We start from the raw sequence: 25,946 nt of genomic DNA, 5'->3' as shown, positions 1-25,946 counted from the left end.
GAGTCTTATCCATAGGGCTTCATGACAGCCGGTCTTCGTTTAGGTTGTCAGTGGCCCAAAAGAAATGGGAAACAGGCTTCGTTTCTGCTGCTCACATTGGTCAATCTTTTGGAGTCAAAGCACAGAAAATATCAGCTCTGAGGATCAATCTTGGAGTTGAGGACCAAGAGAGGACATTCTAGCCTTTGGAACTCTTTCATGCCAAAATGGCCCCTGCTTCAAAGAGTCACTAGTTGCAACAGCCATTATAAGGGGAAATGTAAACTTGAATCCCAGTTAGCTTTATATCTTGTCAACCCAATGCCTATTCTGAACCTAAAATTCAAAATGAAAAACAGAGATTAAAAACTCATCATAAAGGGCAGAACATGGGCCAAGGACTTTCCTAGACACTTTATATACTTAATATCATTTAATTTACCCAACAGGCCTGTGAGGTAGGTGGTTTTATTCCATCTTTTTTTTTTTTTTTTTTTTTTTTTGAGATGGAGTCTCACTCTCTTGCCCAGGCTGGAGTGCAGTGGCGTGATCTCGGCTCACTGCAAGCTCCACCTCCTGGGTCCACACCATTCTCCTGCCTCAGCCTCCCAAGTAGCTGGGACTACAGGCGCCCACCACCACGCCCAGCTAATTTTTTGTATTTTTAGTACAGACGGGGTTTCGCCGTGTTAGCCAGGATGGTCTCAATCTCCTGACCTCGTGATCTGCCTGCCTCGGTCTCCCAAAGTGCTGGGATTACAGGTGTGAGCCACCGCGCCCGGCCCTAGTTTTATTCCATCTTACAGAAAAAGACACTGAGTCTCACAAAAGTTAAGGCACCTTCCCAAAACCATACCACATGCAAGTAGTAGGACCAAGAGTCAAATCCATTTTGCATGACTCTGAATCCTGTGCTCATAACCACTCTATACAATGTTAATTAATATCCTGTCTCACCTGGGTAGGGATGCTTGTGGTACAGGAGTGAAGACTGGAGAACAAACCTTCAACAAGCCTGGTAACAAGAAAACCTCATGCTTTGGGAGCGCTGCCTGGTAAGTTTGATTGGTGCACAGATTTAGACCCCTCCCATGGCCCTACAGGCCACTCGGGAACACTTACAAGGGCAGTAGGTCACCACAGCTCTCCATAATCCCCTACCCAACCCCAGGAAAGATAATAAACAATGCAGGGAACCCCAAGAGCACTGGTAATGTCCAGTTCGCCTCTGGGGTAATTTGAACCGACTAATTCCCTTGTTGAAGAAGGCAGATTCAAAAGCCTATTCACTATATAATTCCATGTCTATGACTTTGGGGGAAAAGCAAACCATAGGTATGGGAAACAGATCAGTGGTGGCCGGAGCCTGGAGTGTCAGGGTAGGAGTTGACTATAAAAAAAAACACAAGAGAACATTTCACGGAGGATGGAAGTGTTTTATTTCCTAATTGTGGTAGCCTTTACACGACTATCCACTTGTCAAAACTCATTGAATTGCGCACTTAAAACTGGCAAGTTTTATCACATGTGAATTATATCTTATATAATTTATGTTTATTATATATATATGTATGTAAATTTCAAACAGGCGGTAGCTGATGAATCTGAAGCTAAAATTTCCATTGTGTAACTGCACTGCAGTAAACCCAGGAGTCTGAATCCCTGAGTCCTTCAACCTTCCCAGCAGGGAGATTTCCTGCAGGCAGTCACTGCAGGCTGATACACCATGTCCAGTGAGAAAGAGGCTGGGAAGTGAATTTTTTCAGGCAAATGCTTCTGTAGCAGTTCAAATGAGAAGCTGATTGCTAGGGTTACCTTAGCTTTCTGTCTCCTTTCCTGAATTTTCAGAGGTCATACTGTGTACTTGGTACAAAACATTCATCTGGAAAACTGCCTAGAGCCAGATTAAATATAACATCCTGGTTTTTAACTTGTATCTCACATGACATACATGTCTTTAGCTTCATATCTTGTTGCATTTTGAAGGCCATACCTGTCTCTACACTCAGCCCTGAAGAGATAGGAAAAAATCTTACTAAAATACTAAATATTATAGCTGCCATCTGTCTCAAAAAGCTTGGCAAGGATCCAAAATGAGAATTTCAGTAAGACTAACTACATCAGCCCAGTGTGTCCTTCCAGCTGTAGGTCACCTGTCTTCTTACACATTCTCTTTGGTAAAGGTACTTCTCCTCCTGGTACAGCCAGTTAGTCCTTCTGCTTTCTGCCCAAGTCTTCCTGTCTGGGGAAGATTCAGAGGCTTCTGATCCATGTTAATAGCTCAATTGGAAAAGGAACATAAGCCACATAAATGTAGTCTAGCATTGGAAATAATCAGATCAGTCATGCAAATTAGTAAGTACATAAGGTCATATCCCAAAAGATAATAGGGCAGTCTTGTACAATAAAAGCTGCCAGAAAGAGTGGATTTTAAAGGGAAAGAAAAACTAAAGAGCCAGGCTAACTTTGGACTCTTATAAAAGTTATTGATATGATCTGTTTTTAGGTGTGCAATCTCCTGGCACTAGTGTTTGGGAGGTAGCCATTCTCTGAACCTCATTGAAAGAGATGGACTACTCCCTTAAGAGCATTAAAAAATATTAAAAAGTAAATAAAACAAACGATGACTTTTTTCAAAGCACACTTTAATCATTTATTTTAAAAAGGGGAGTAAAGCATTTAAATAGCCAATCCTATAGACTGGGACTTGAACATCAAAGGAAAAACAGACAAAGACCAGACAATAAAGTCATTCAAAAGCACAGAAGCACATCACATACACCAGCAAGTTTCCCAACTACTGCACTGATTAACTAGATACTCTCAATAGCTTTTCCATAGCTCGTCCTAGAAAGAAAAAAAAATTGAATTTTTATTTTCTTACAAGTTCCAGGCTTAAACAAAGGCAAAAATGACATGCAACAATTGATATGCTCATAAGTCGCACATATGCGTCAAGGTCTTTATTATGTAACAATAAATGCTAGCACTTTATCGCTGCCATCAGATTTTCTTACAGTCTTAGAGCCATGTAAATAAAAGTTCATGATGAAATCAAAGAAAATTAATTTTTCTAATCTTAGATCAGTTCCATAGAAAACTATTAATTTTTTTACTGCAGGCAGTAGAGAGGGGGTGGGGGGTGGGAATTGGTTAGTAAGTCTGGTTCTAATCTTCTGAGCTGCCTTTGGAAGGAAGTTATGAGGTAGAGGGTTCTACTGACTTTTAGTTAGGTGGACAATGAGAGAAAAGAAAAAGCAGGTGCCTCATCTGCAGATCCTTCTGGGATTTATCTGCCATGTACAATTTAATGCATAAAAAGGCCTCCCTCCGTAAAACTCAGCACTTTACAGACGTAGAATATATAAGCATGCCAAATTTACTTAGCTGCCACAAACAAAGCATCATTCCAGGTGCTAGTGAGGAAAAAAAAAAAAACAGTTGGTGATTTTGTCCCTCAAGGAGCTCCAGATATTAATCTACCTAACTAAGCCCCCAGGTTCCTTCCAGGCATGAAATAATTAGTGGGACTCATGGATGAGGACTGGTCACAGGGCAATCTTTCCTGTACAAAGGATCCCTAGAAGTCATATTGAGTTCTCTTTAAGCTCCTTAATTCCTAATTTAAGGCTTCTAGTGAAGCCTCCTCACGGTAGGCTTCACTAGGCCCACAGTGCCCCTAGAACTCTAACAATCCTACCCTAGACAGACTTTATTGGAAAATGCACCTGAAGAGGCAGATGGCTCCCAAGAGAACTCACCAAATCAAGACAAATGTCCTAGGTCTCTAGTGTGGCAGAACTATGCACCTAAATATTGCTGCAAAAAGAACACACTTTTAGACACCCCTGCAGATATCTAAGTAAGCGGAGAAGACTATTTTTTCAACATACATTTTATTTCTCTTTCACCCTAACTCCTAAACAGCTTACTGGGGGTTCTGCAAGAAAAAAAGATCATAATTCAGAAGGTAACCATCATTATAGACATAAAGTTTCCGGTCAAAAGGGTTATAATTAATGCTCTGCACTTTTTCCTGCATCTTATGCACTACAATGTCTAGTTTGCCCTCTTTCCCTGTGTTTGTGTCATAATAGTAAAAAATCTCTTCAGTTTTGGTGTTCAGAGTACGGGTGGCATACAGAACCCCACATACCATGAAGGCATTAGAAGCAGATGGTTTATACTGCTTGGTATACCAAGTGTTTAGCACCTGAAGTGTGGTGTCATTGAGTTTACTAATCACTATGTTACCAGTGCTGGCTTCAGTTGAATAAATCACCCACAATCCATTCTCATCCACAGCAAAGTCAATATCTTGCCAAGCAACATTAGCATATGAAAAACGGTTATTATAGGCAGCATTAGGGAGAGTTTGAGTCACAGCAATCGTGTTGGTGGTCAGGTTAACTCTGGCAATATTCCTGGTGTTGTACATGTTGACGTACATGTTGTTGTTGTAAACTGCTGTACCACTACCTTGGCCATAGGCGATCCGCAACTCACGAGCATTTACGTACAACAGCAAATCATCCAGTGTGTTGTACAGTCTGTAATACTCCAACAGTTTCCCATCTGTATTCAATGGTGCCACCCAATACAGTCCTTTGTTTGGATGCTGGGGAGAGTAATCCCTACCCCAAGCACCATACTGATAAGAAAACCCTCTCCAGTTGAGCTGAACCACAGACGGTTTGCTGATGTTCACCACACCACCATGATCACAGCTCCCTATACAAACAAGAAAATAAAAAGGCATTTTTAGAGAAAAGGAACCACAGGATACAAGTAGTTTAATATCCTAAGCACCAAGGAATCTATAAATATTTTTCCTGTCAAGGTTCAATAACAACAGTGGTTCTGATGGAGAAGAGCCAAACCTCCTCTTAGTTCAGTGCATTCAGTCTCAATGCAAACCCGATGTCACTCTACAGAGAACTACCTTCTGTTTCCATGGGTGGGCTTTCAATCTGGAAAATAGGAATAATGAAACTGGCAAGAACTATATTTAAAATGTTTGGAGGCCCAGAGAGAGGAAAAGGAGACTTGGTGAATTTAATATATTTCCTTCTATCAGAAAGCATTTTGCAAATATTATCTTATTTCATTTTTCTTACAGCAAAATCAAGAAAGCAAGATTATTCCACAATCCTACCCTATTTCTATAAATCCACAAGATGTTATTCACTAGGGTCAGCCCCAGAAAGAATTGTGATGAAGAAGAAGGTTTTCCCAGGCAAGGCTTCATGCCCTTCCTCGTTCTCCCCTTCCTTGGGACCCCAACTGCACATCCATGCCAGGTACCAATCCTGCTTTAAGCTATTCTCAGAAGAAGACGTTTTAAATAGAGCATTTTATAGATCCAGAAAGATGGTCCTATAATGGTGGGATTTCACCCTTTAGAAGCCATAAAGTTATTTTGGGGCAACATTGCCTGCTCTGTACCCAATGCACAGCCCATCAATAAATCACTTGGTGACCGTCCTGCTGCAGAGTTACAAGGTGAGTCCTGCCGTTCATTACCCACATGCTATTGTGCCATAGAATGACATGCAAGTATTTCATCTTTCCATCCAGACACTGTCATTGTCACAATGTGTACAATCAAGTGGGACAAGATTCACTGGTCCACTGAATCTACATTCTGTGTAACACTTGGGTAAATGACTCAGTCTGGGCGATCAACCCTTCACATTGTACTCCCACTGAAATGCCTGCCATCCCAGGAGTTTATGGGCTATAAAAATAAAATAAAGTTCCTCTAGTATTTTTATAATAACTATCCAAAGAGTTGAACACACGTTTTCTGGGATCTTAACACTCAAAAAAAAAAACTCGTGAGATGGTTTATTGGATAACAAAGAAAACCCAACTTCAAGTATATTTGAGGTCATTTTCCCTCGTCCTGCTGCTCAGAGCAGAGCAGGTGAGACAGGAAAGGAGCAGAACCTAAATTGTTGGATCTGGCTTGAAATGCTTGCAGGGACTCAGAGAGCCATTGAGGAACATGAGGTGAGCTGGAGCCAAAAGCAGAGCTCCAAAGAATTGCCTGAGATTAGCATGGAGGCTGGGAAGGGAGAGCAAAGCCTTTGTCTCTGGGTCTCTGCTGTGTCCAATATGCAAAGACCCATTCCTTTCCTTGCTAAATGCCTTCCCTCCCCATCCTTCTCGCCCAAGGACTGCTCAAAGGTGAAACCATTACTAGAAATTCTGTTTTTATTTTTCCGATCTGCTGGGGCTTTTTGGTCCCAGAATTAAATATGTGTTCCTTAAATGGTCTCATAAATCTGCAGTTGGTGAGAAAGCCAGCCAACCATACAACAGGTAGAGAAATGAAACCACTCTGTACCCAACCTCAAAATAATTTTGCATATCATTAAGCAGAACACAGTCGCAGGTTTATTTTAATAATGCATGTGCCATTTCATAAATAAAAAAGCAACGTGTGTTCAGCCAAGAGACTATTCTCCACTGAAGAAACAATAAATAAAATTATAAATTATTATTTCTTCTACTAAAAGTGATCTCTCAGATGAATGCTTGTTTGCTTTTGTTTATGAAACAATGCATGAATTATTAAAATAAAGTTAGTGGTGTGTTCAGTTTAATGATAACAAAAACTATGCAAGTTTCCATATGCTACAAACTGGATTTTCTAGTTAAAGTATCTTCCTGAGAACTTGTTTATTTAACTACATTTCACTCTGAGGAAAGTCACTTTTTTTCTTTCAGGTTGGAAGACAGAATTGTTTGCTTCGTTGAATCTTGCCTTCCTGAAAAGAAAATATCCCAAATCGACAGCAACAAAGTATTTAAGGAAAATTTATGATGCATATCACTTATTCAAGCACTACCAAGAGGTTAAACTACTCTATCCCTAGATGTGGAAATTTTTAGACATGAAGGACCCAAAATAAACTTCTCAAAAAATTACTATTACTACTACTATTACCATTATACTAATTGCACTATTATTAGTATAATAGTATTAGTACTGTTACTATTGTTACTACTACTAATAATAATAGTGGCTCATCATTTCATAAGTTGACCAGAAAATTCGAATTGCCCAGTGTAAATATTAAAATGTATGAAACTTTCTTTTTCTCACCTCCCAAACATTCCTAAACACTTTCCTGTTCATTTGTTATCCTCCTTTTATCCTCTATGGGTAAGGATAAAGGGCCATTTTTAGGGTCCTGGCTATGGTAGAAAGGAAGCAGAAATGGGGATGAGAACTCAACATTGCTGCCAGTGCTACAAATGTGGCCACAACAATGTCAGACTAGGAAAAATGCTATGGCAGGCTTCCTCGATTCCTGGCAGCAAACCATCTTGGACACGATACTGAAACTGACAGCCCAGTTCCCACTCTTCCTCAGAGTCCCCATCCACCCATCCCATCTTCACTGAGCTTCTTACTACCCTCCCTTAGCTCATATTCCTTCCCAGCCTCTTCCTTCATGTCAAGGTCTTAGACATACTTCATTCTATACTTCATACCCAGTTTCCAGCCCAACTTCACCCTGACACTTGGGCAACAGCCCATTGCCCAGTCATGATCCAAGAATTCTGAAAGACCATTGAATCATTTTGCATTTTCTGGTGGAAGAGAACACACAGCACAAAACTGTCAGGAGCAAAAGTATCCTTTTACCTACTCCACAAGCAAGGAGGCAAAGATAATTTGGTGTTAAGCAGATAGGTGAGCTGTTGGAATTTTCTTTTCACTCCAGAAACCACAGGTGCACCTCTCTGTTAGAGCATCTATGAAAGGCAGCCTAGTATGAAAAATACTACTAGCCAGATTCTAATTCAAAGCCTGATTCCAATAGCAGTTGTGTATCCTTGAGCAAGTTACTTAACCTTCTAAGCCTCAGTTTCCTCATGTCAGAAGAAAAATAATACCAACTCTGCAAAATAGTTATGAAAAATACAGAGAAGGCATGTAAATGTTACTCAGTAAATGCTAAATATCTCAATATAATCACATCATGTTACAACTGGAGGTTTAGATCTCTCCTTTCCTAGATAGTGGCTTCTGGGGGTTTCTTTACTCATGCTGGTATAACCAGTACCCAGAACAGGGCCAGTCACACAGTGGCACCAAATTATGTTTGTGGAATAAAGGAAGGAAAGATGAATCAAACCGCCTAAACTCCGCTTACCCTTATTTATAAAACACTAGCCTTCCACCCTGCTACATATCTGGTTTTTCAAAAAGCCTGGTATTTACTCCATGGAACATAATTTAAGGAACCCTCTATACAAGTTTAGCCTTTATTGGCACTCTCTTCATCATGCAATTCATTAGATGGCACCATGGTTCTCTGAAAATATCTGAGGAAGCCATAATCATGAGACTTTAAAATATTCTGACTCGGCTTTTTTAAAGTATCATGGTTAGTAGCATTTTTTAAAGCCAATGATTATATGCCTGCAGAGGAAAATTAATCTTGGATCTATTAATGCACTCTCTCAACTGGGCAACTGAACTTGGTTTGAGCCAGGAGGAGAATATGATTGACTTATAAGAATTAGGCAATTAAAACAATCAGTCACAAAATGATTAAGACTAAATTGACTCTGAAGTGTTGGATATATGCTGTTCAACACGTGGCTCTTCCCTAAGCTTGAGATTTTAGCAGATCACCCCATTTCTTTCAGACCCCATTCAATCATCAGCTACTTGCTGAGCATCACTAGGGACCAGCATAGAACCTTGCATCCCCAAGCAAAATGGAGATCAATCCCGGAGCACTCCGATCACATTTGGCCTATATGCAGTCATTTAGATTCACAGGCAAAACAGAGACAGACTGAAGTTTGAAGGGAAAAAACGTTAATGAGTAGAAGGCCAATTATTTTAGATTAGAAAGTTCTATGAAATGAGGCAGAAAAAGGGTGTTGTTTGTAGCAAAAACCAAATAGGAAGCATATTTGATTGAACCTGGGATACATTCACTTGTTCTAAGTTCAAGCTGACCACTGGGTTAGCAAACTGTAGCTATGAGGGAGGGGGCCCAGACTGCACAGAGTTACTTTAGAGCTGAGACTTGCATATAGTCTTTTTTATTCTGTGCAAACTCCACAGTGAAAAAAGCAAACAGGCCAGATTTTAAGGTCCCATAATAGGGAGTAACTTTAATTAAAGTCTCCACAGGCTCACAAGTTTGTGGTGCCTGGGGATTTTCCAATTCTGCATTATCAACCACTCCAGACAGAAAGAGAGCAAGTGAAAGAAATTGATTTAAAAACATGACCAAAAGTCAGTTTAATATAAACATCATAACTATAATATGAACAAAGCTGGAAGAGAGCCAGGTGGCTTGGCAGGGATTCAGGTACAGTCAAGGTTGTGGGAAAGTGAGTGAAAATCTGGGTCCAATTTGCTTAAACAACACAGCTGGGTTAAGATGGATCACAGAAGTCTAAGTGTGAGGGCCTAGGGAAAAGTTCCGGGGAAAAAAAAAAAAATCCAACAAAAACAACCCAACAGGCTCACTTGTTTTCTTCCCTGGGTACTAAGCGATACATTTTCTCCCCACCATTGTCCTTGGATTGCTGGTGCCTGCCACCCTCAGTCCTGAGCTGACCAGGAAGCAAAGACCCTTGTCTTGCACCTTCTGCTCTGTCTTTAACTACTTGTGTGGCCTCAGGAAAAGCAGCATCCTTACTATCCAAGTCTTCTCCTCTGAGACAAGATGGGGCTAAGTTAGATGGCCCTGAATATTCCTTCATCTAAAATGTCCTCATTCGAAGGGATGCATAGAAAATTGTGCCAGAAAAATCCATTCCATGAGGAAGATTTGCAAGGGGTGTTGGGGAGCTAGTTCAGGTATTATCAGTTGTTGTCATTGCTTCAGCCTCTGCCTCAGTGAGCCCTCTGTGGTCCAGCAGAAACAGTTCTCATTTGCTACATTTTTGCACCACTAATCCCAGACTAAATTTAGCCTTAGTTTATTACAGAGGACAGACCATGCTGTCTGCCCTAAACCTCCTCTGCAGGTTGAGAAATTTGAACAGTTGTTCAAATTTATGTTACCTCCTTTCTGGAGAAGTTGAAAGGCCATTTTGTTCTGGGGCAGGATTCTGACCATTAGATGACACCTGTTGTAGTAGGATAGACTCCTATTTGTAGAGGGAGGAAAAAGATCCGCCTGAACAAGACCAAGAGGCTTATATCCATGGCTATACCTATTTAATAATTGAAGCCTTAAAAAATCAGTTACATTGACAAGAATTCAGAAACACAACCTAAAAGAAAGCAGGTGTGAGGATTGGAATTAATAAAAATAAAAGGGTTGCATGATTTGATGAAAAGATACAGTCCCCATTCAGGCTAAGATGCTCAGGACCTGCAGAGAGAAAGTCCCTGTGTCATCGATATCTCTAAAGGATGGGGCTGAACGCTGTGGCTGAGAGGCTTTAGTTTACCTGGAGGGATGCATCGCAGGGCACAGTGATCTGGCACTGCTTTTGTTTTGTTGCAAGGTTTTCGCTTCAATTATCAACATTATTAATAATATCCATTGCCAGCGTGTGAATGCCGATCATAAGGCTCTGAGCTTCCCAAGCATTGACTCATTAATCCCCACAGCCACCCTGCAAGGCAGGCACTATTATTCTCCCATTTTACAAATGAGGATATTAAGGATCCTTTTTGCTGTAGCCACCTAGCTGGGAAGCTCAGGTCTTTGGGATTCTAAAGCTATGCTCTTGAACCCTACACTCCCCTGCCTCCATTTATGGGTATATTTGCAGAACACCCACCTCTGTGCTGTACTTAACCCCAGTGGCAACTCATTAGAGACTAACATGCCACCCCTACCCTCCAAGCACTCACAATCCATGAGCAATGGCAAGACACACCCACAAGCACAGGATATGTGGCGTCATTCCTTTAATCCTCACTGAATCTCAGGACACACAATACAGCAGGTATGCAGCATGCATTTATAGAAGAAAAAAGGAAAAATTAAAGAGGAGAAAGGGAAGGAGAGAGAGAAGATGGGAGCATTGAAGGCATAAACCCAGCTCATCAGATAAGTGAGCCAATCAGCCCTTAAATACACAGGAACGTGGATGCTACACACAGATTCCAGAGGCTTTCCCCTGAGGCCCCTGACTGCCTCCATCACCATAGAGATTTCTGTTCCCTGTTAGAAGATGCAAAGAGAATACGTGTAACTTGTGGATTTTGTTTAAATCCCTCATTGTTTGTGCTCTTTCTCTGTGAAACCTAGAATATGATAGCATGTAGAATACTCGGGAGGAAGGGACCTTTAAAACATGGAAGAGAAAACTGAGAACTGAAAGAAAAAAAAAAAAACAAAAAACACCTTCTTCTTTCACCATTGCGATCCCCAATCCGTTCCCCACCCCACTCACAGCTGCTTATGGGGTCTGGCACAAGTGGTTAAAAAAGTAGCACGCTTACCTGGAGTGGGAGTAGGGTGGACAACAGGGGTGTTTTGACCTTTAGAGGCCTCACACTCTTTCAGCTTGGTCTTCAGAGCCACGATTTCTCGGCGAATGGCAAGGACATTGTTTTTGTCAAGCGTCTCAAGCTTCTCTACCAGGAGAGTAATATTCCTTATCTGAGGAAATAAAAATTCAGAGTGACTTTATATTATGGTGCAATTTCTTTCATAAACATTCCAGGGCTGAATTTGTCATTTAGTGAAACATTGCCAGAGAATACACCAGAGATTCTTCTGAATGGTTTCATTTGGAAGAATACATTTTATGGTTTAGTGTGAACGCCTGTCAGATCTCAGGCAGATGTGTGTGACAAGAAGAAAATGGCAAAGATTTTAACGGCTTTAATAATAGAGCCCAAGCTCATTCTCAGCATCCACAAATGTCCATTAAAGTTCATTTCTAATAACGTTCCCCTATAAACTTGTGTTTACTCATGTTGTATTATAATTAAGATTCTAATGAATGGTGAGGGCCAGAGAAAGCTTAAATTCTAAAATATGTAACTAGAATTCTCAATTATAGCCCATGTCATGACTGTGCTAGTAAATTCTCGTTGATATAAATTACCCAACCATAAATGTGATGGTCTTTATCCACAGATCTTAAAAGGCTTCACAGAAATATACAAGAAATTTATTAAAGGAGGTTTCCAGTTTGTGGAGAAGGATTCCAGGTTATTCAAAAGGAGAAACAAACCTAACAAGTTTGCCACGATCAGGTATATTGTGGATTTCCAGTTCCAATCGAGAGCAGAGAAGACACCTCATATAGCTTGGCCATGAACAGTTGGTCAAATTTATGTCACCTCCTTTTCAGAGAAGTTGAAAGGGCATTTTATTCTGGAGCAGGATTCTGACCATTAGACGATACTTGCTCCTAAGTCAGCACGTTCCCAATGTGCTTAACTTATTATTCAAACGCAGGCCCTTATCCAAAACAGAACATAGTGATATGCCATGTGGCCATGAGAAAGTAGAGAATTAGAAGTTGGAAGAGCGAGTTTTATTTCCTGGTCCTAGTACTTGCTTATAGTCACTGAAGGGAGTTTATTAGTAATTTACCAAGAAGTGAGTTCACTCCTCACCTCCACCTCCAGCTGGTCAACAATTTCTGAGCTTCCACCAAAACTCTCCTTCAGCTGTACGACCAGTTTCGCCATCTCCTTCACTTCTACCTTGATCAGCTCAAAGTCCAGTTCAGTGTAAGAAATGGTATCCTTCTCCATGATCTCAATTCGGACAGTTAGGTTTAACAGTTTCTTTTCATACACACTGATTAATTTGACATATTCCTTTACCTGAAAGAAAATCAAAAGGTTCAAGCCAATTCCCTGAGTAGTATCACACCATCTTCTTCCACTACCAAGCCCTTGAGCTGAGAACTATTTGATTCTTGCCAATCATTGTTTTTTGTAAAGAAATAGATCAAAAATATATTTAACTAGATTTTTAAAATCTATCCATATACAAAGAACTTATTACTCCAATTGAAGGGAGGTAGATTTTATATTTTGCTAGACTAAAAATAATTTTGTGTCAGCATCATCATTTGCAGGTATACTTTAATCTTCATTTTTTAAAAAGCTTTTAGGTTCGGGGTACATATGCAGGTTTGTTAGATAAGTAAACTCATGTCATAGGGCTTTGTTGTACAGATTATTTTGTCTCCCAGGTACTAAGCCTAGCACCCCAGAGACTTTTTGTTGTTGTTCCTCTCCCTCCTTTCACCCTCCACCTTCAAGTACGCCTCTGTTGTTCTCCTCTTTGCGTCCATGTGTTCTCATCATTTAGCTCTCATTTATATGTGACAACATGTGGTATTTGGTTTTCTGTTCCTGTGTTAATTTGCTTAGGATAATGTCTTCCAGCTCCATGCATGTTCCTACAAAGAACATGATCTCATCCTTTCTTATGGCTGCAAAATATTCCATGGTATATATGGCCCACATTTTCTTTATCCAGTGTACCATTGATGAGCATTTAGGTTGATTTCATGTCTTTGCTCTTATGAATAGTACTGCAATGAACATACACACCCATGTATCTTTATGGGAGAACAATTTATATTCCTGTGGGTATATACCCAGTAAGGGGATTGCTAGGTTGAATAATAGTTTTTTTTAGTTCTTAGAGTAACCACACTGCTTTCCACAATGGCTGAACTAATTTACACTCCCACCAACAGTGTATAAGTGTTCCCTTTTCTCTGCCACCTCACCAGCATCTGTTATTTTTTGACTTTTTAATGATAGCCATTCTGGACTGGTGTGAGATGGTATCTTACTATGGCTTCCATTTGCATTTCTCTAACGATCAGGTGATACTGAGCTCTTTTTTCTTAATCTCCATTTTAATGTTTGAAGATATTAGCTCCCCAAACTAAACTGGTTTGTATCATATTCTCTTGCCATCTCTCCTCCTTTCAACACACTTACTCTAATTGTTGGCATTTGGGACTGGATTGTCATTTCTTGTGGCAGTTGTGCTGTGAATTATACAATATTAAGCAGCATCCCTGGCCTCTTGATGCCAGTTGCATCCACCTACTCCCCAGTTATGATAACCAAAAATGTCTCTGGACATTGCTAAATGTTCCCTGGGGACAAAATCATTGCCGCTGCCACCACCACCTCCTTCCATTTAGAACCACGGCTCTAAATCTAAGTATTTTCTAGAAGAGGGAGAAATGCGCTATGCTGAATTCCTTCTTTGATCACCATATGCAATTAGTTTTGATCCCCTCTGCCTTTTACAAAGTGGCATAAAGATCCAACCTACTACACAATATGTGAGTGTGTGTGCCCTGTAGAGTACACATTTCATTAAGTGCACCTACATTTATTCCAAGAACTGATTATTGCAATCAGACCTTTAAATTACACATTTGTTGCATATATTTGAATGTCTGATCATTAAGTTAAAATACTTCCAAAAATTCCCTTGGCGGTTTAGTGTATAATTGGAATCTCCAAATGGATATTTTAATAAACACAGTTGGTGGTTCTTTCTGAATCTGATCTCTAAAGAAAATGCCATGGCTTTTTTAAGGACCTGCTCATTAAAAGTTGCTGGCTTTATATGCTTTTTAAAAATTTGAACAGAAGTGATACTTTTCCCAAAACTACACTAATATCAAGTAGCTGATCCACAGTGCCTGGATGAATTTAGAGATGTTGGCCTCTAATCCTTCTAATACCAAAAGCAATCCTAACTTCTGTCATTTCAGCCCTTCCACTTAACCCCATTGTGCAAATTAAAGTAGACTCATAGACCACAGACCTAAAGAGCTAGGGCTTCAGGCAAAAAGGATTTTAATGAAAGTTGAAAAAACAGCCTTTGGCACTGCTAGTGTATCTCCTCAGGCAAGTGATGCTCACTGCCATCAGATGTACCATAACTCAGAGGATGACAAGGCTGGTGATATTTTGGTGGATAGGGAGGTTTAAACATATATACTGCCACCCCTCTGTATCCATGGGGGACTGGTTTCAGAATCTCCCAAGAATAACAAAATTCAAGGATGCTCAAGACTCTGATAGAAAATGGTACACTATTTGCCTACGATCTACACACATCCTCCCAAATACTTTAAATCATCTCTAGATTACTTATCATACCTAAAACAATGTAAATGCTACATAAATAGTTGTTGTATTGCTTATATTTGTATAATTTCTGTTGTTACATGGTCATTTTTATTAGTTTTTTTCTGTGAAATTTTTCAATCTGAGGTTGGTTATATCTGCAGATGAAGAACCAAGGCTATGGAGGGCTGACTGTATATGAAACCTAACAAGTCCCCCTCAAAAGTGCACTGCAGATATAGGACTGCAAGGTTTCAGTGTCTACAAAAATCAGGCATAAAACCTTGACTATGATAAAAATAAATAAATAAAGTGCCAATCCATTACAGAAATGGAAGTTTGAGAAATAAATATGCTTGTTGGCATTTGGCCTTGCCAGCTCTTGGAACAAATGAAACACCCTCAGCTTCTCTGGAACATTTTGGTGGCACATCGCAGCTGTTGTTCTACAAAAATGAGTGATTCAACTGTCATCTCTGCTAAATAAAATGTGGTTCTCCCAGATTTTCACAAAAAAAAGCAAGGCATATTCTGGAGTTTGCTACCTATAAAAATGTGTGGTGTGCGCCTATCCTGGTGCAGACAAAATGAAGGGTCTGTACAGATCCATCTGAGGAAAAAAACTCAAGGTTCTTCAGCAGACACTTAAAAGACGCTCAGTGGTGTTCAGGAAAACGGCAATAATCCATGGAGTTAGAGAAGACACAAAAGAGCTTGGGGATGGGCCAGAAAGACTTCAGAGTGTGAACTTCACTAATTTAAGTAAATCATTCATATGAACCTTTCACATATATGAATCTGTAGCTTTGGGAATGCGTGGACAATGCTGAGCACAAGCCATCTCCTCCTGGGAGGTGCAGTCTTGGGAGAGGCAGCCCAGCCTGCCTGGGAGCCTCCAGTCCCACATCCCTGGCACTTGGGGCACTTTCTGCATTTTTTTTCTTCTTCTAGAAAATACAGTTGTTTGTTGCATAACAACATTTTTGTCAATGACAGACCACATATATGACAGTGGTACCATGAGATTATAAATATATTTTTACTGTACATTTTCTAGATATATATGCATACACAAAAACTTACCATTGTATTATAATTGCCTACAGTATTCAGTACAGTCACAGGCTGTACAGGTTTGTAGCCTGGCAATAGGCTATATCATATAGCCTGAGTGAGTGTGTAGTTGGCTACACCCTCTAGGTTTGTGTAAGCATACAGTGATGTTCACCAATGTTAAAATCACCTAACGATGTATTTCTCAGAATATATCCCTGTCTTTAGAAGACCTAATGGCTCTATTTTGATCTAGAACAGTCATTCTAAATGGAGGGAGGGTGGTAGTGGTGATGATTTTGTCCTGGTTCTCATAACTGGGGGGTGGGCGGGTGCTATCGGCATCTAAAGGCCAGGAACACTGCTAAACATTCTATCAAGAATATGGGTCTAGCCTTGAGAAGACACGTCCTGTATCAACATCTTTACCTTGAAGCTCCTCATCACGACAAGTCTGAGCACTAGACGGCTCATCTATGTTTTAGTTGAGTCTTTAAGCCACCAGCCTAACATTCACAGCTTCCATTTTATTTTGCTTGTTATGCACATACTATGTCATTGATGAGGAATAAAATTTGTGTGAGGGTTGGTTTGGGGGTGCTTGTTATTGTTCCTTATAATTAATGTGGTCTTGTCATAAATAAGGATGTAGTGCTAGTGAGCTAAAGAATTAATCTGGTTCTTGTTTCTGCCAGTCTCTCAAAACCTGTGATTATAACTATGGCCAGACTATTTGAAATAAGTAAGTTTACTTTGCAACATACTACTGTTTTCAATATATGTTTCAAAGTAAATGTAACAGGGTTCATTGAGCCTGAAGTGATTGTAAAGACATATAAAGCACTTTGGAGCTAGACCCAATTAGACTCAAATCTAACTTCAGGACTTAGTGAGCAAATCACTTAATTTCTCTAACCCTTAGTTTCCTGTAAACTGGGGGTAATGATATTGAGTTTACAAGATTACATAAAGACTACAGATAATGTACATTAAGTGCCTAGCTAATGGAGGCCCTATGAATTATAGAAATTAGTAGAGAAACAGTAATTTCAGCGTTTTCAATCTGACCTTTTATTTTCTTTCACTACACAAAATATGGCTCAATCAATGTTGTTTCTTTATGGGTTGCCTTAATGTCTCCTAGGCTGCCTCAACCTTCCCATGCATGAGGATCTACTAGCAAATATGTCATATTAAACAACTTACCCCAAAGACCATAAGCCTCCAGAGAAAGAGAAAATCTTGAGCTGCCTTTTGTGCCACCCCTTTCCTAAGTATAGTCACAAAAGGACATATCGTAAACAACAGAAAAGTATAAAATGCTTTCAGCATCTTATGCAGAGGCAGCTCCCTGTCTTCTCTGCGTACTGACAGATAATGAATCAATGTAAGGCAGTCAAAAACCTTTTCTACTGGCCTGTCCTAAACGGGCATTCTCCCAGGCCCCCAGTTAAATGATGATTTTCAAGGCAACCTAGGGACAGCTGTAATAATTCACTTGGAAATTCGAAAGCCCTCAGCTAAACAGATAACTTTGGATTTGAAGGCATTACTGACCTACTGCCGCTCTTTCTGGGCTTACCCTAGAGGATGCTGACAGCATGGCCAAGAGGAAAGAGAGTTGGGATGATTTTGAAGACTCGAATTCTGACCTGGCTTAACCAGCCAAGAGAGGAATGACCTTGGGCAAGTCTCCTTACCTTTACGAACTGCAGTTTTTCCTTCTCTAAAATGGGAGAGACAACACCTGGCCTATCTGCCTTAAAGGGTTACTTGAAAGGAGAATAGAACTGGAAGCATTTGAAAAAGCACAAACAAAGTGCTACTATTATTGTTGTTATTATCACCTGCCACACTAAATAGATTATATAATTCCTAGCTAGCAGATAAACTTTTTCCTTAGGCCACAATCACAGATTTTTTTAGGATCTGAGCAGCCACTGACACATTCAGAACTAAAACTTTTCACCTATTCTGCATTTTGTCCCTACCTGTTACTAGCAAAGCAGATGCTACCAGTCCCCCGTACAGTACTGGGATTGAATGTCCCATATCCACAAACCTGGCAAGCCACATACCCTCCCTGGAGCGCATAAGGTTTCAAACTGCCCTTCACACTGCTGCCAGCAAAGATGACATGTAAATCAGTAGTTCCCACTATTTCAAAGCAAATGACTCTAACTGAAAAAATCTTTACCTAGGATTTTCCTCTACTTGTTATGTTTTTATGCATAACTTCTTATCTGTACTTGATTATGCTGGAATAAGGCTATGAATATTAATGGTTAGAATTTATAATTTAGTGCTGTGCCTTTTCTGCTGATTAATTCAAGGACATTTTATTTCTTAAGCAGCTAGGTTTCTAGAGTAGTCAAACACATTTTCCTGGACACTCATTTAAACTTAGAATATTTATCTACCAATTCAGGCTGAAAGTAGGGTCTCAGCCTCATCATAATTTTTGTTTTAAAGGATAACTATGTTGGATGTTGAGGTGGAAAAGCTTAAATTTCTTAGGAAAACTTATTCTGAATCTTGCAGTAAAGCCAGAGCTCCTTGTAAATTAATGGAGTTGTATTAAATAATGCATAATGTGATTATAGCCTAGCTTGGACTTCACCTGTGCAGAAAATAGGAACTTTTCTAACTGATTTTTAACTTGGGCTGAAAAGGTGGAAGGGGTCAAAACTAGAACACCAAGTCACATTGTGCCAGCTAGCCCAGAGAAAGGCAAACCCTTTAAGATAACTTCCTCTGGCTAAAGAAAAAAACAGTAATCAGAGTTCAAGTCAGTGTTTTCACCAAGGCTGAGAAACCTATTAGTCTTGATTCAAATTCCCAGGGAAGCCTTCAATTTTTGTCTGATGTTGGACACATCAAATATAATGTTCCTGCTGAGACAATAGAAGATAACCATCAAGAAAGAGAGATGGATGGAGGGTGAGGACGGAAGTGGAGATGGTTAAAGGGTAAAAAATAAAAGTAGTTAGAAAGAATAAATAAGACCTAGTATTCAACAGCACAACAGGTGACTATAGTCAATAATAATTTCATTGTACATTTTAAAATAAGTAAGAGAGTCTAATTGGAGTGTTTGTAACACAAAGGATAAATGCTTGAGGGGATGGACACTCCATTTTCCATGATGTGATTATTATGCATTGCATGCCTGTCTCAGGGTATCTCATGTACCCCATTATTATATACACCTACTATATACCCAGAAAAAATAAAAATTAAAAATAAAGAGACTACAACCTTGGGTTTCACTTGGAGAAAATGGAAAAAAATAAAAGAGACTACAACTTATTGTCACAAAAAAAGAAAGAGAGTGAGGGAGAGAGAGAAGGAAGTGAGCAATTTGTAAAAGGGTTAAAGAAAAGAGAGAGGGAGGGAGGACGATGAGAGGGAGAGGATTTGAAGGAGTGGAAGTAGAGGAAGAGGAAAAGAAGGAGGGAAAAAAAGATCATCTAAAAGTAAGAAAATACCCAAAAATGTCCCCCCCCCAAAAAAAAAAAGAATTAACCAGGAAAGGAAAAGATAGATTAGAAGGGATGAATAAGGGCAAGGATTGAGGCAAGAGAAATAAGAAAGTAAAAGATGCAGGAATGGAATAGAAATAGAAGAAAAGGAAAAAGAGAAGGGAGATAGAACTAAAGGGGATAGAGGAGAAGAAAAAAAAAGAAATGAAAGCTTGAGGAAAGATCTGGAAGACCAAAAGGAAGAAACAGCATCAAAACAAAATAAAAATTGCAGGTTGGGGTTTGCAGGGAGAGCTTCTTTCCGACTACGTAAATACCACAATACTATAGTGAGTTTATCCACAGCGTGAACAATCTGAAGCCCACTTTCTTCCTGTGTTCTCACTTCCCCTGCCTTAATAAGAACTCCATTGGTGTCCTCTAAAATAAATACTAAAATCACCATAGAATAAAAATGTGATGTCTTTGATACAGTGAAGAATGGTTGCTTAGAAAATCCTAAATTAAAACACGTTTTGTTTTGCTTCTTTTTATCAAGATACTGTTTGAAAAGAAAATGCTTACTTTAGAAAGCTCTTTCTCGAACTTCTGAGAAAGAACATGAGCTGTGAATTCCAAGCGTTCCACTCTGTCCACGGGAAAGGTGGTGTCTGGCAGGAAAACAGAGCACTGGCAGGTCCCACGGTCATCCACGGAGCCAGTGACATTGGAAAACAACTGCAAATAATAACAAGTTGAACATCAGTAACAAGCTGGAATCTGAGCTTTTTGGCAACTGGAGTGACAGAAATTGGCCTGTCAAGAGTACTTACAGGCAAGTAAGTGGAGTCCAATACATAAATGAATAGAATCATAGAAACAAGCTAAAACAGTTTTGTTTTCACAGGTGGGGACCACACAGCGTTTAGCCACATCGCCGTACGAAAACCACTATGGTTTTCATTGTACGAAAACCACTACGTCAGTGGACTTTCCCGAAAGGAAGATTCTCCATTCTGGAGTCTTAAAGGAGATTATTCCTATCTCTATGCAAGGAAAGGGAAATAAAGAAGCTATGAGAGTGCTAAGTTCGAATTTCAATTCTAGCACTTGCTAGATGTGAAACCTCCTTAATTCTTAGTTCCTTCATCTGTAAAATAGAGATAACCTACTTCACAGGGTTATCCTCAGTGTTAACGGAGTAATGTGAGCCAAGTCTCTGGCACAGGGTAGGTGATCAGAAAATGTCACATTCTCTTTCCTTCTACTGCTCATTTTCTCTTCCTCACCTTCACCCCAACCCCAGTCCAATTCCTTTTCATCAGAATGAGGGAATCACCAAGGATGCAGGCTACAATGAAAATATATGATGCAAATTCATATTCTCTCATCGCCTGGGAAATTGTAAATTAACATCCTTCAAAATGAGAGCCAGCCATTTGTTGGAAACTGAATAGCATATGAGCTTGAAGGTTTTGTGCAATTTTTTTAGTAAAAGTTTTTTTCCAGCTTACCATTTGCAGAAAAAGTCATTTTAAAATATTTGATGTTTCTTTAAGATATTCAGACTCACACTTCAGTGCCACTGCATATTTTTAAATGACACGTTTGAAAGATCCTGTTTTTCTTTTGTCCCCTTTGAACTTCCCCAAGAGGATCCCAGCACAATTAACATTTTTTCATTACTACTGTTGCCTTACGGAGTAACCCTTGGCAGCCAATTTGCTGTGCCTTTTAATGATCTCATCTGAAGGCCAACCCAAAGCTCACCTGTGGAACATCAGCCTGAAGGGACTTTTTATGAACCGCTAAGGAGACAGCAATGGTCTTCAGAGCTAGAAGAGACTCTGGCCATGTCTCTCAAAGTTCAGGTCAGCCAGCTGCAGGTGGTGTCATGTGTCCTGTCATTAAATGGCCACCAACCTCCATGACGCCTGAACAAGCTGGGTCTAGATGCTTCTATAATGAAGACTTATTTTATCACTGGCCTCGGGGCCAATCAAGCCTTTTGCACCTAAGTTGTTTTTAATTTAATTTAAGTTTCAAGATGACCAAAAAATATATATATGTGTGTGTATCCAAAAGTCTCTATATGTGTTTAGTCAAAATTTACGACCTTGACCTCAATTTTCTTTTCCAGTCACATCCCCACACGGGAAAGAGTTCAGGAGTAGGGAGGAGAAACAAGCAGATTTATGTCGAACATAGGGGTGGACAGCAGGATTTGAATAGGGCAAGGGTCTTTGCCAGAGATGAATAAAGATTGGACAAGATACACCAGGAACCCATCAGAGAGGCCAGCTTCCCTTGAAACCAGCTTTACTCATTTCTCCAAAGACAGAAAGACTCCAACTCAAGCATGCCAAGGCTTTTACAGAAAAGACCGACATATCACGGACCTTTGAAGAAATAGCTTATTATAATAACTGTCTAGCAAAAAACAAAAAAAAATCTTGCATTGCATTTTAACAAGGGGAGTTTAATTAGCTGCACAAAACAGCGTTGGGCCATTCTCAGAGTTCTCTGAGAAACTCTGCCAACTGAGAAAACAGTGGATATCATCAAGCAATCTCTAGACAGTCAACTAGGAACCACTAGCTAACAACTTTTAGTACTGAAGTTCACTTGAAAGACAGGCAAATACTTATGAGCCCTGCTGACAGCCATTCCACCGGTTTCTATTGAACATCTCTGTCCCAGTGCTATGGACTCCCCCAGCTTCCATCCTGCTTATCATCAGCCCAGCATGCTCAGCTGACATCAAAATGGTCCATAAGTTTGATCAGTGTCTCCCATTAGAGATATTTCTGCTCCTCGCATTCAAAGACAATGAAGCTAATGGTGATGAGTCTCTCTCTGCGGTGAATGCTCAAACTCCACGTGAATGAAGCCTGGGGGATGGGAGACAAAGACAAGCGCTTGTCCCCTCCGCCTTTGGAAGAATATGCGATTCCCCTTGTGTAGGGCAAATAGGACCCCGAGTTCCCCACAAGACACCTTATACTGGTAGGTTTTCACTAAGCATGTGTTCAATTAACATTTACTGATGTCTATACTATGCCAGGCTCTGGCTTTAGGGAGACGATTAAGACTCAGTTTCTGCCCAGGAATCAGGCCCAATTAAGACTCAGTTTCTGCCCAGGAATCAGGCCCACCTTCACTATGAAAGCCCTACTTGTTTTTTCAAACCAGCCTGATAGCCTGATGAGAACAAAACACGTGACTCGCTGCAGTTCCGACTATACCAGTTACTGTGTGGAGCGGAGCATTGAGCCTTTTCTAGTCTTGCGAATTGAGGACCCTGCAGAGGCCCCTCCTCAGGAGGCAGACGTCTGAGGCAGAGAGTACTCCGAGTGCTTACAACAGAAGGTGCAACTCACATTTAAGGTGATTTAAGGTTGCAATTGGCTCTAATTAGTAGCCAAGGCTAGGCGTCAGCAAAGATTCAAGGTATAAAATAATGGTACTCAACATTTTCAGAGTACAGAAAATGATATGTTTGGAACTTACTCAGTGACAGTTATAAAAGGGTTTTCCACCACCTTCCAAAGAGCTCGTCAAGCTGACAGCCAGCCCCAGAAAATTAGGTTGATAGTGAAATTGACTCCCAGTCCACTATAAAAAAAAGTTGGAGTTGTGATACTGACTCACCAGGGAGAGATAAGTAAAAAGGAAAATTAAAACCTCTAAGTACAATTTAACTACCATGTCTCATCTACTTTTAAATATTTGTCTTTTTACCAGACAATAGGCATTCTGGATTTCTCTGTTTCTTGATCTATATTTTCTATTATTATAGCTGATGATCTTATCCAAATGCTGGTTTCTGATGGAGAAATATTGACGGAGCTTCATAATAAATGATTATTGTTAACCTCAGTTCAAAAAAGAGTGCTAGCCAATTCTGATCATCCCCAGAAATCATTGAGTATCACGGAATAAAATTATGTATCTGATTTCTGACTGCAAAGAATCCTTGTGCCTACTTATGATTCCCAAGACTCCCTCCTCTAAAAAATAAGCAATTTTCATCTATACTCCTTGGAAATATAGAAACCTGCATGTACAGACATGGTGAAGAGAATGGACAGACTAATTTTGAGCTATATAACTTGTTAGCTTAGTGACTTAAACTCAATGACTTCACCTTGTTAAGCCTCAGTTTTCACATCTCTAAAATGGGACTATTAATTTTACCTACCTCTTAGGCTTAAATAAGATAATATAGGCCAGGTGCGGTGGCTCATGCCTGTAATCTCAGCACTTTGGGAGGCTGAGGCGGGCAGATCACAAGGTCAGAAGTTCGAGACCAGCCTGACAACACAGTGAAACCCCGTCTCTACTAAAAATACAAAAATTAGCCAGGCATGGTGGCACGCACCTGTAATCCCAGCTACTCAGGAGGCTGAGGCAGGACAATCACTTGAACCTGGTAGGCAGAGGTTGCAGTGAGCCCACATGGTGCCACTGCACTCCAGCCTGGGCAACAGAGTGAGACTCTGTCTCAAAAAACAAAAAAACAAACAAAAAAACAAACAAAAAAGATATGTATTATGTACTTAACCTAGTCCTGGCATGTATTAGACACACAGTAAATGTTATTGCTGCTGTTTCTATCTAGGCCCTATCCAAACCATTTGTTAATTATCAAATTTGTAATATTTGCATATTTCTGATGGTCAAAATGAAAACAAATAAAAGCCTTTTCCTCCTCTTTCTCCCATTTGCCCTTCCATTCAGACACGATCATGTAAGCAGCCACCTGACCTGTGAGTAAAGATCCTAGAGGTTGAGAGAGAGGAGCTTTGGCCCAGATAAGACTCCCCCACCCCAAGTTATACCTTAGTGAGAATAGCCTGGGAGGTTTGCAGAGTGGGGCTCTCGCAGAAAGGCCCAGAGTGAAATGAATAACTGCTTCTTACCTCCTAACCCCTCATGCCCTCCAGCCTATTCTCCTTTCTTTAAAGGAGATCCAAAGAGGACCCATCCCCCAAGGAACTGGGCTCACTATGCCTTCTATGCACTTAGCCTAGCTATACCAGTCTCTTTGTAATGCATGACTTTTGGTTTTGTTTGTTGCTGCTGTTGTTTGGAGCTGGAAATGGCTCTGAAGATTCCCTATAAAGAAGATTGCAAAGAGTGAACACTCCCCTAGGGAAATGTCCCCTTGTAGTAACACTTTGCTAAAGACCAGTAACTCCCCTGCTTATTTCTGACACCCATCTACTTTACAAACCAGACCAAGAGAAATGGTCAGGGCTTCAACTAGAGCACTGTGGCTCTCACTCCCTCAAGGGCTACTATTCACCATCCCAGGACCCTGCCAGGCAACAAATCAACTGGACAAACTTTCTTGGAGCTGCAACCCACAGATTCTTCTCCTAACAGTTCCCATCCTGGACTGTATATTAGAATCACCTGGGCAGAGGTTTTTTAAACTATCTGATTTCTATACATCTATGCAGGATTTTTTTAAGTACAGAACCCAAGCATCTGTACTTTTAGAGTCCCCCCGGCCACCCATCCTATTGTGCAGCCAGATTTGAGAATTCCTCTAAAGCATAGATTTTCTCAAAAGTCCCAGCTGGAGAACTGAGATGTCATCTCTCTTGCTAACAATTTAATTATTATGCTGAGGCTTTAATTCATTTCCAGGGCACCTATAGTTAACACAAGGGGTCGTAAATCTTTTAGAGTGCCCAGGTCTAGCCATCCATGAAATTGTATTCAGGTCCCCAAAAGCAAGAGGAAGGGAATGAAGGCACCTCATTCGGATTCTGGGGCCTCCTCACCTGGGACACAGAACCTCCGCTGCCTGAGCTGCCGTTGTAGCTGGAGCCCGACATGGAGCTGGAGCTGGAGCTGAAGCTGGAGCTGGAGTCAATGCCTGGGAAGGTGCTGAAGCTGGGGCTAGGAGTTGGGGGCCCCGCATCCCCCAAATGCCCTGCAGCCTGGCCGAGGAAGAACAGAAGGGCTAGGAGAAATGAGAGGCCGGGCCTCATCTTGTCCTCTTAGCTGGAGCCCGGCTCTGCACAGAGCCCAGGGGCTTCTTATAGGGCCCAGTGGGGATTTCCCCATGGCCAGCATGTAGGAAAAGAGGAAGTGGCCAGGGAACATGTGACCTGCCCCAGGAGGGTCAGGACACCCAGGAATCTGAGTCACGGCCCACACCGTGTCAGTGAGGCCCACTCTGTGAGCTGCCTTTGGATCCAGATATCCCCTGCCAAACATTAACTCCAATGTGCTTTGTAAAGCCCAGTATTTGGTTTCCCACTTGGTACTTCCTTGAAAGAGATGGGATTGAAGTAGTCTTTGTGGATGAGACAGAGTTTGGAGGCTCCAGGGAGGAAAAGCAACCCTCAGTCCTTTGCCTCGCAGCACTTCTA

General features: G+C 40.6%; 1 protein-coding gene across 1 annotated transcript; it reads right to left on the bottom strand.

The window, feature by feature from the left end:
• Positions 1 to 2,607: 2,607 nt before the first annotated feature.
• Positions 2,608 to 25,946, bottom strand: OLFM4 (olfactomedin 4). Its single transcript, XM_001085453.5, has 5 exons — positions 25,353 to 25,946; positions 20,146 to 20,298; positions 12,548 to 12,760; positions 11,420 to 11,579; positions 2,608 to 4,710 (listed from the first exon to the last, which is right to left on the bottom strand). The coding sequence occupies exons 1-5, from the start codon at positions 25,560 to 25,562 to the stop codon at positions 3,908 to 3,910; spliced, it is 1,539 nt and encodes a 512-aa protein (XP_001085453.3). The 5' UTR covers positions 25,563 to 25,946; the 3' UTR covers positions 2,608 to 3,907.

Source organism: Macaca mulatta, chromosome 17 (assembly GCF_049350105.2).
Source record: "Macaca mulatta isolate MMU2019108-1 chromosome 17, T2T-MMU8v2.0, whole genome shotgun sequence".
NCBI classification, from domain to species: Eukaryota; Metazoa; Chordata; class Mammalia; order Primates; family Cercopithecidae; genus Macaca; species Macaca mulatta.
Note: the sequence above shows the minus strand (reverse complement) of the source record. Positions and strands in the feature narration are given on the sequence as shown.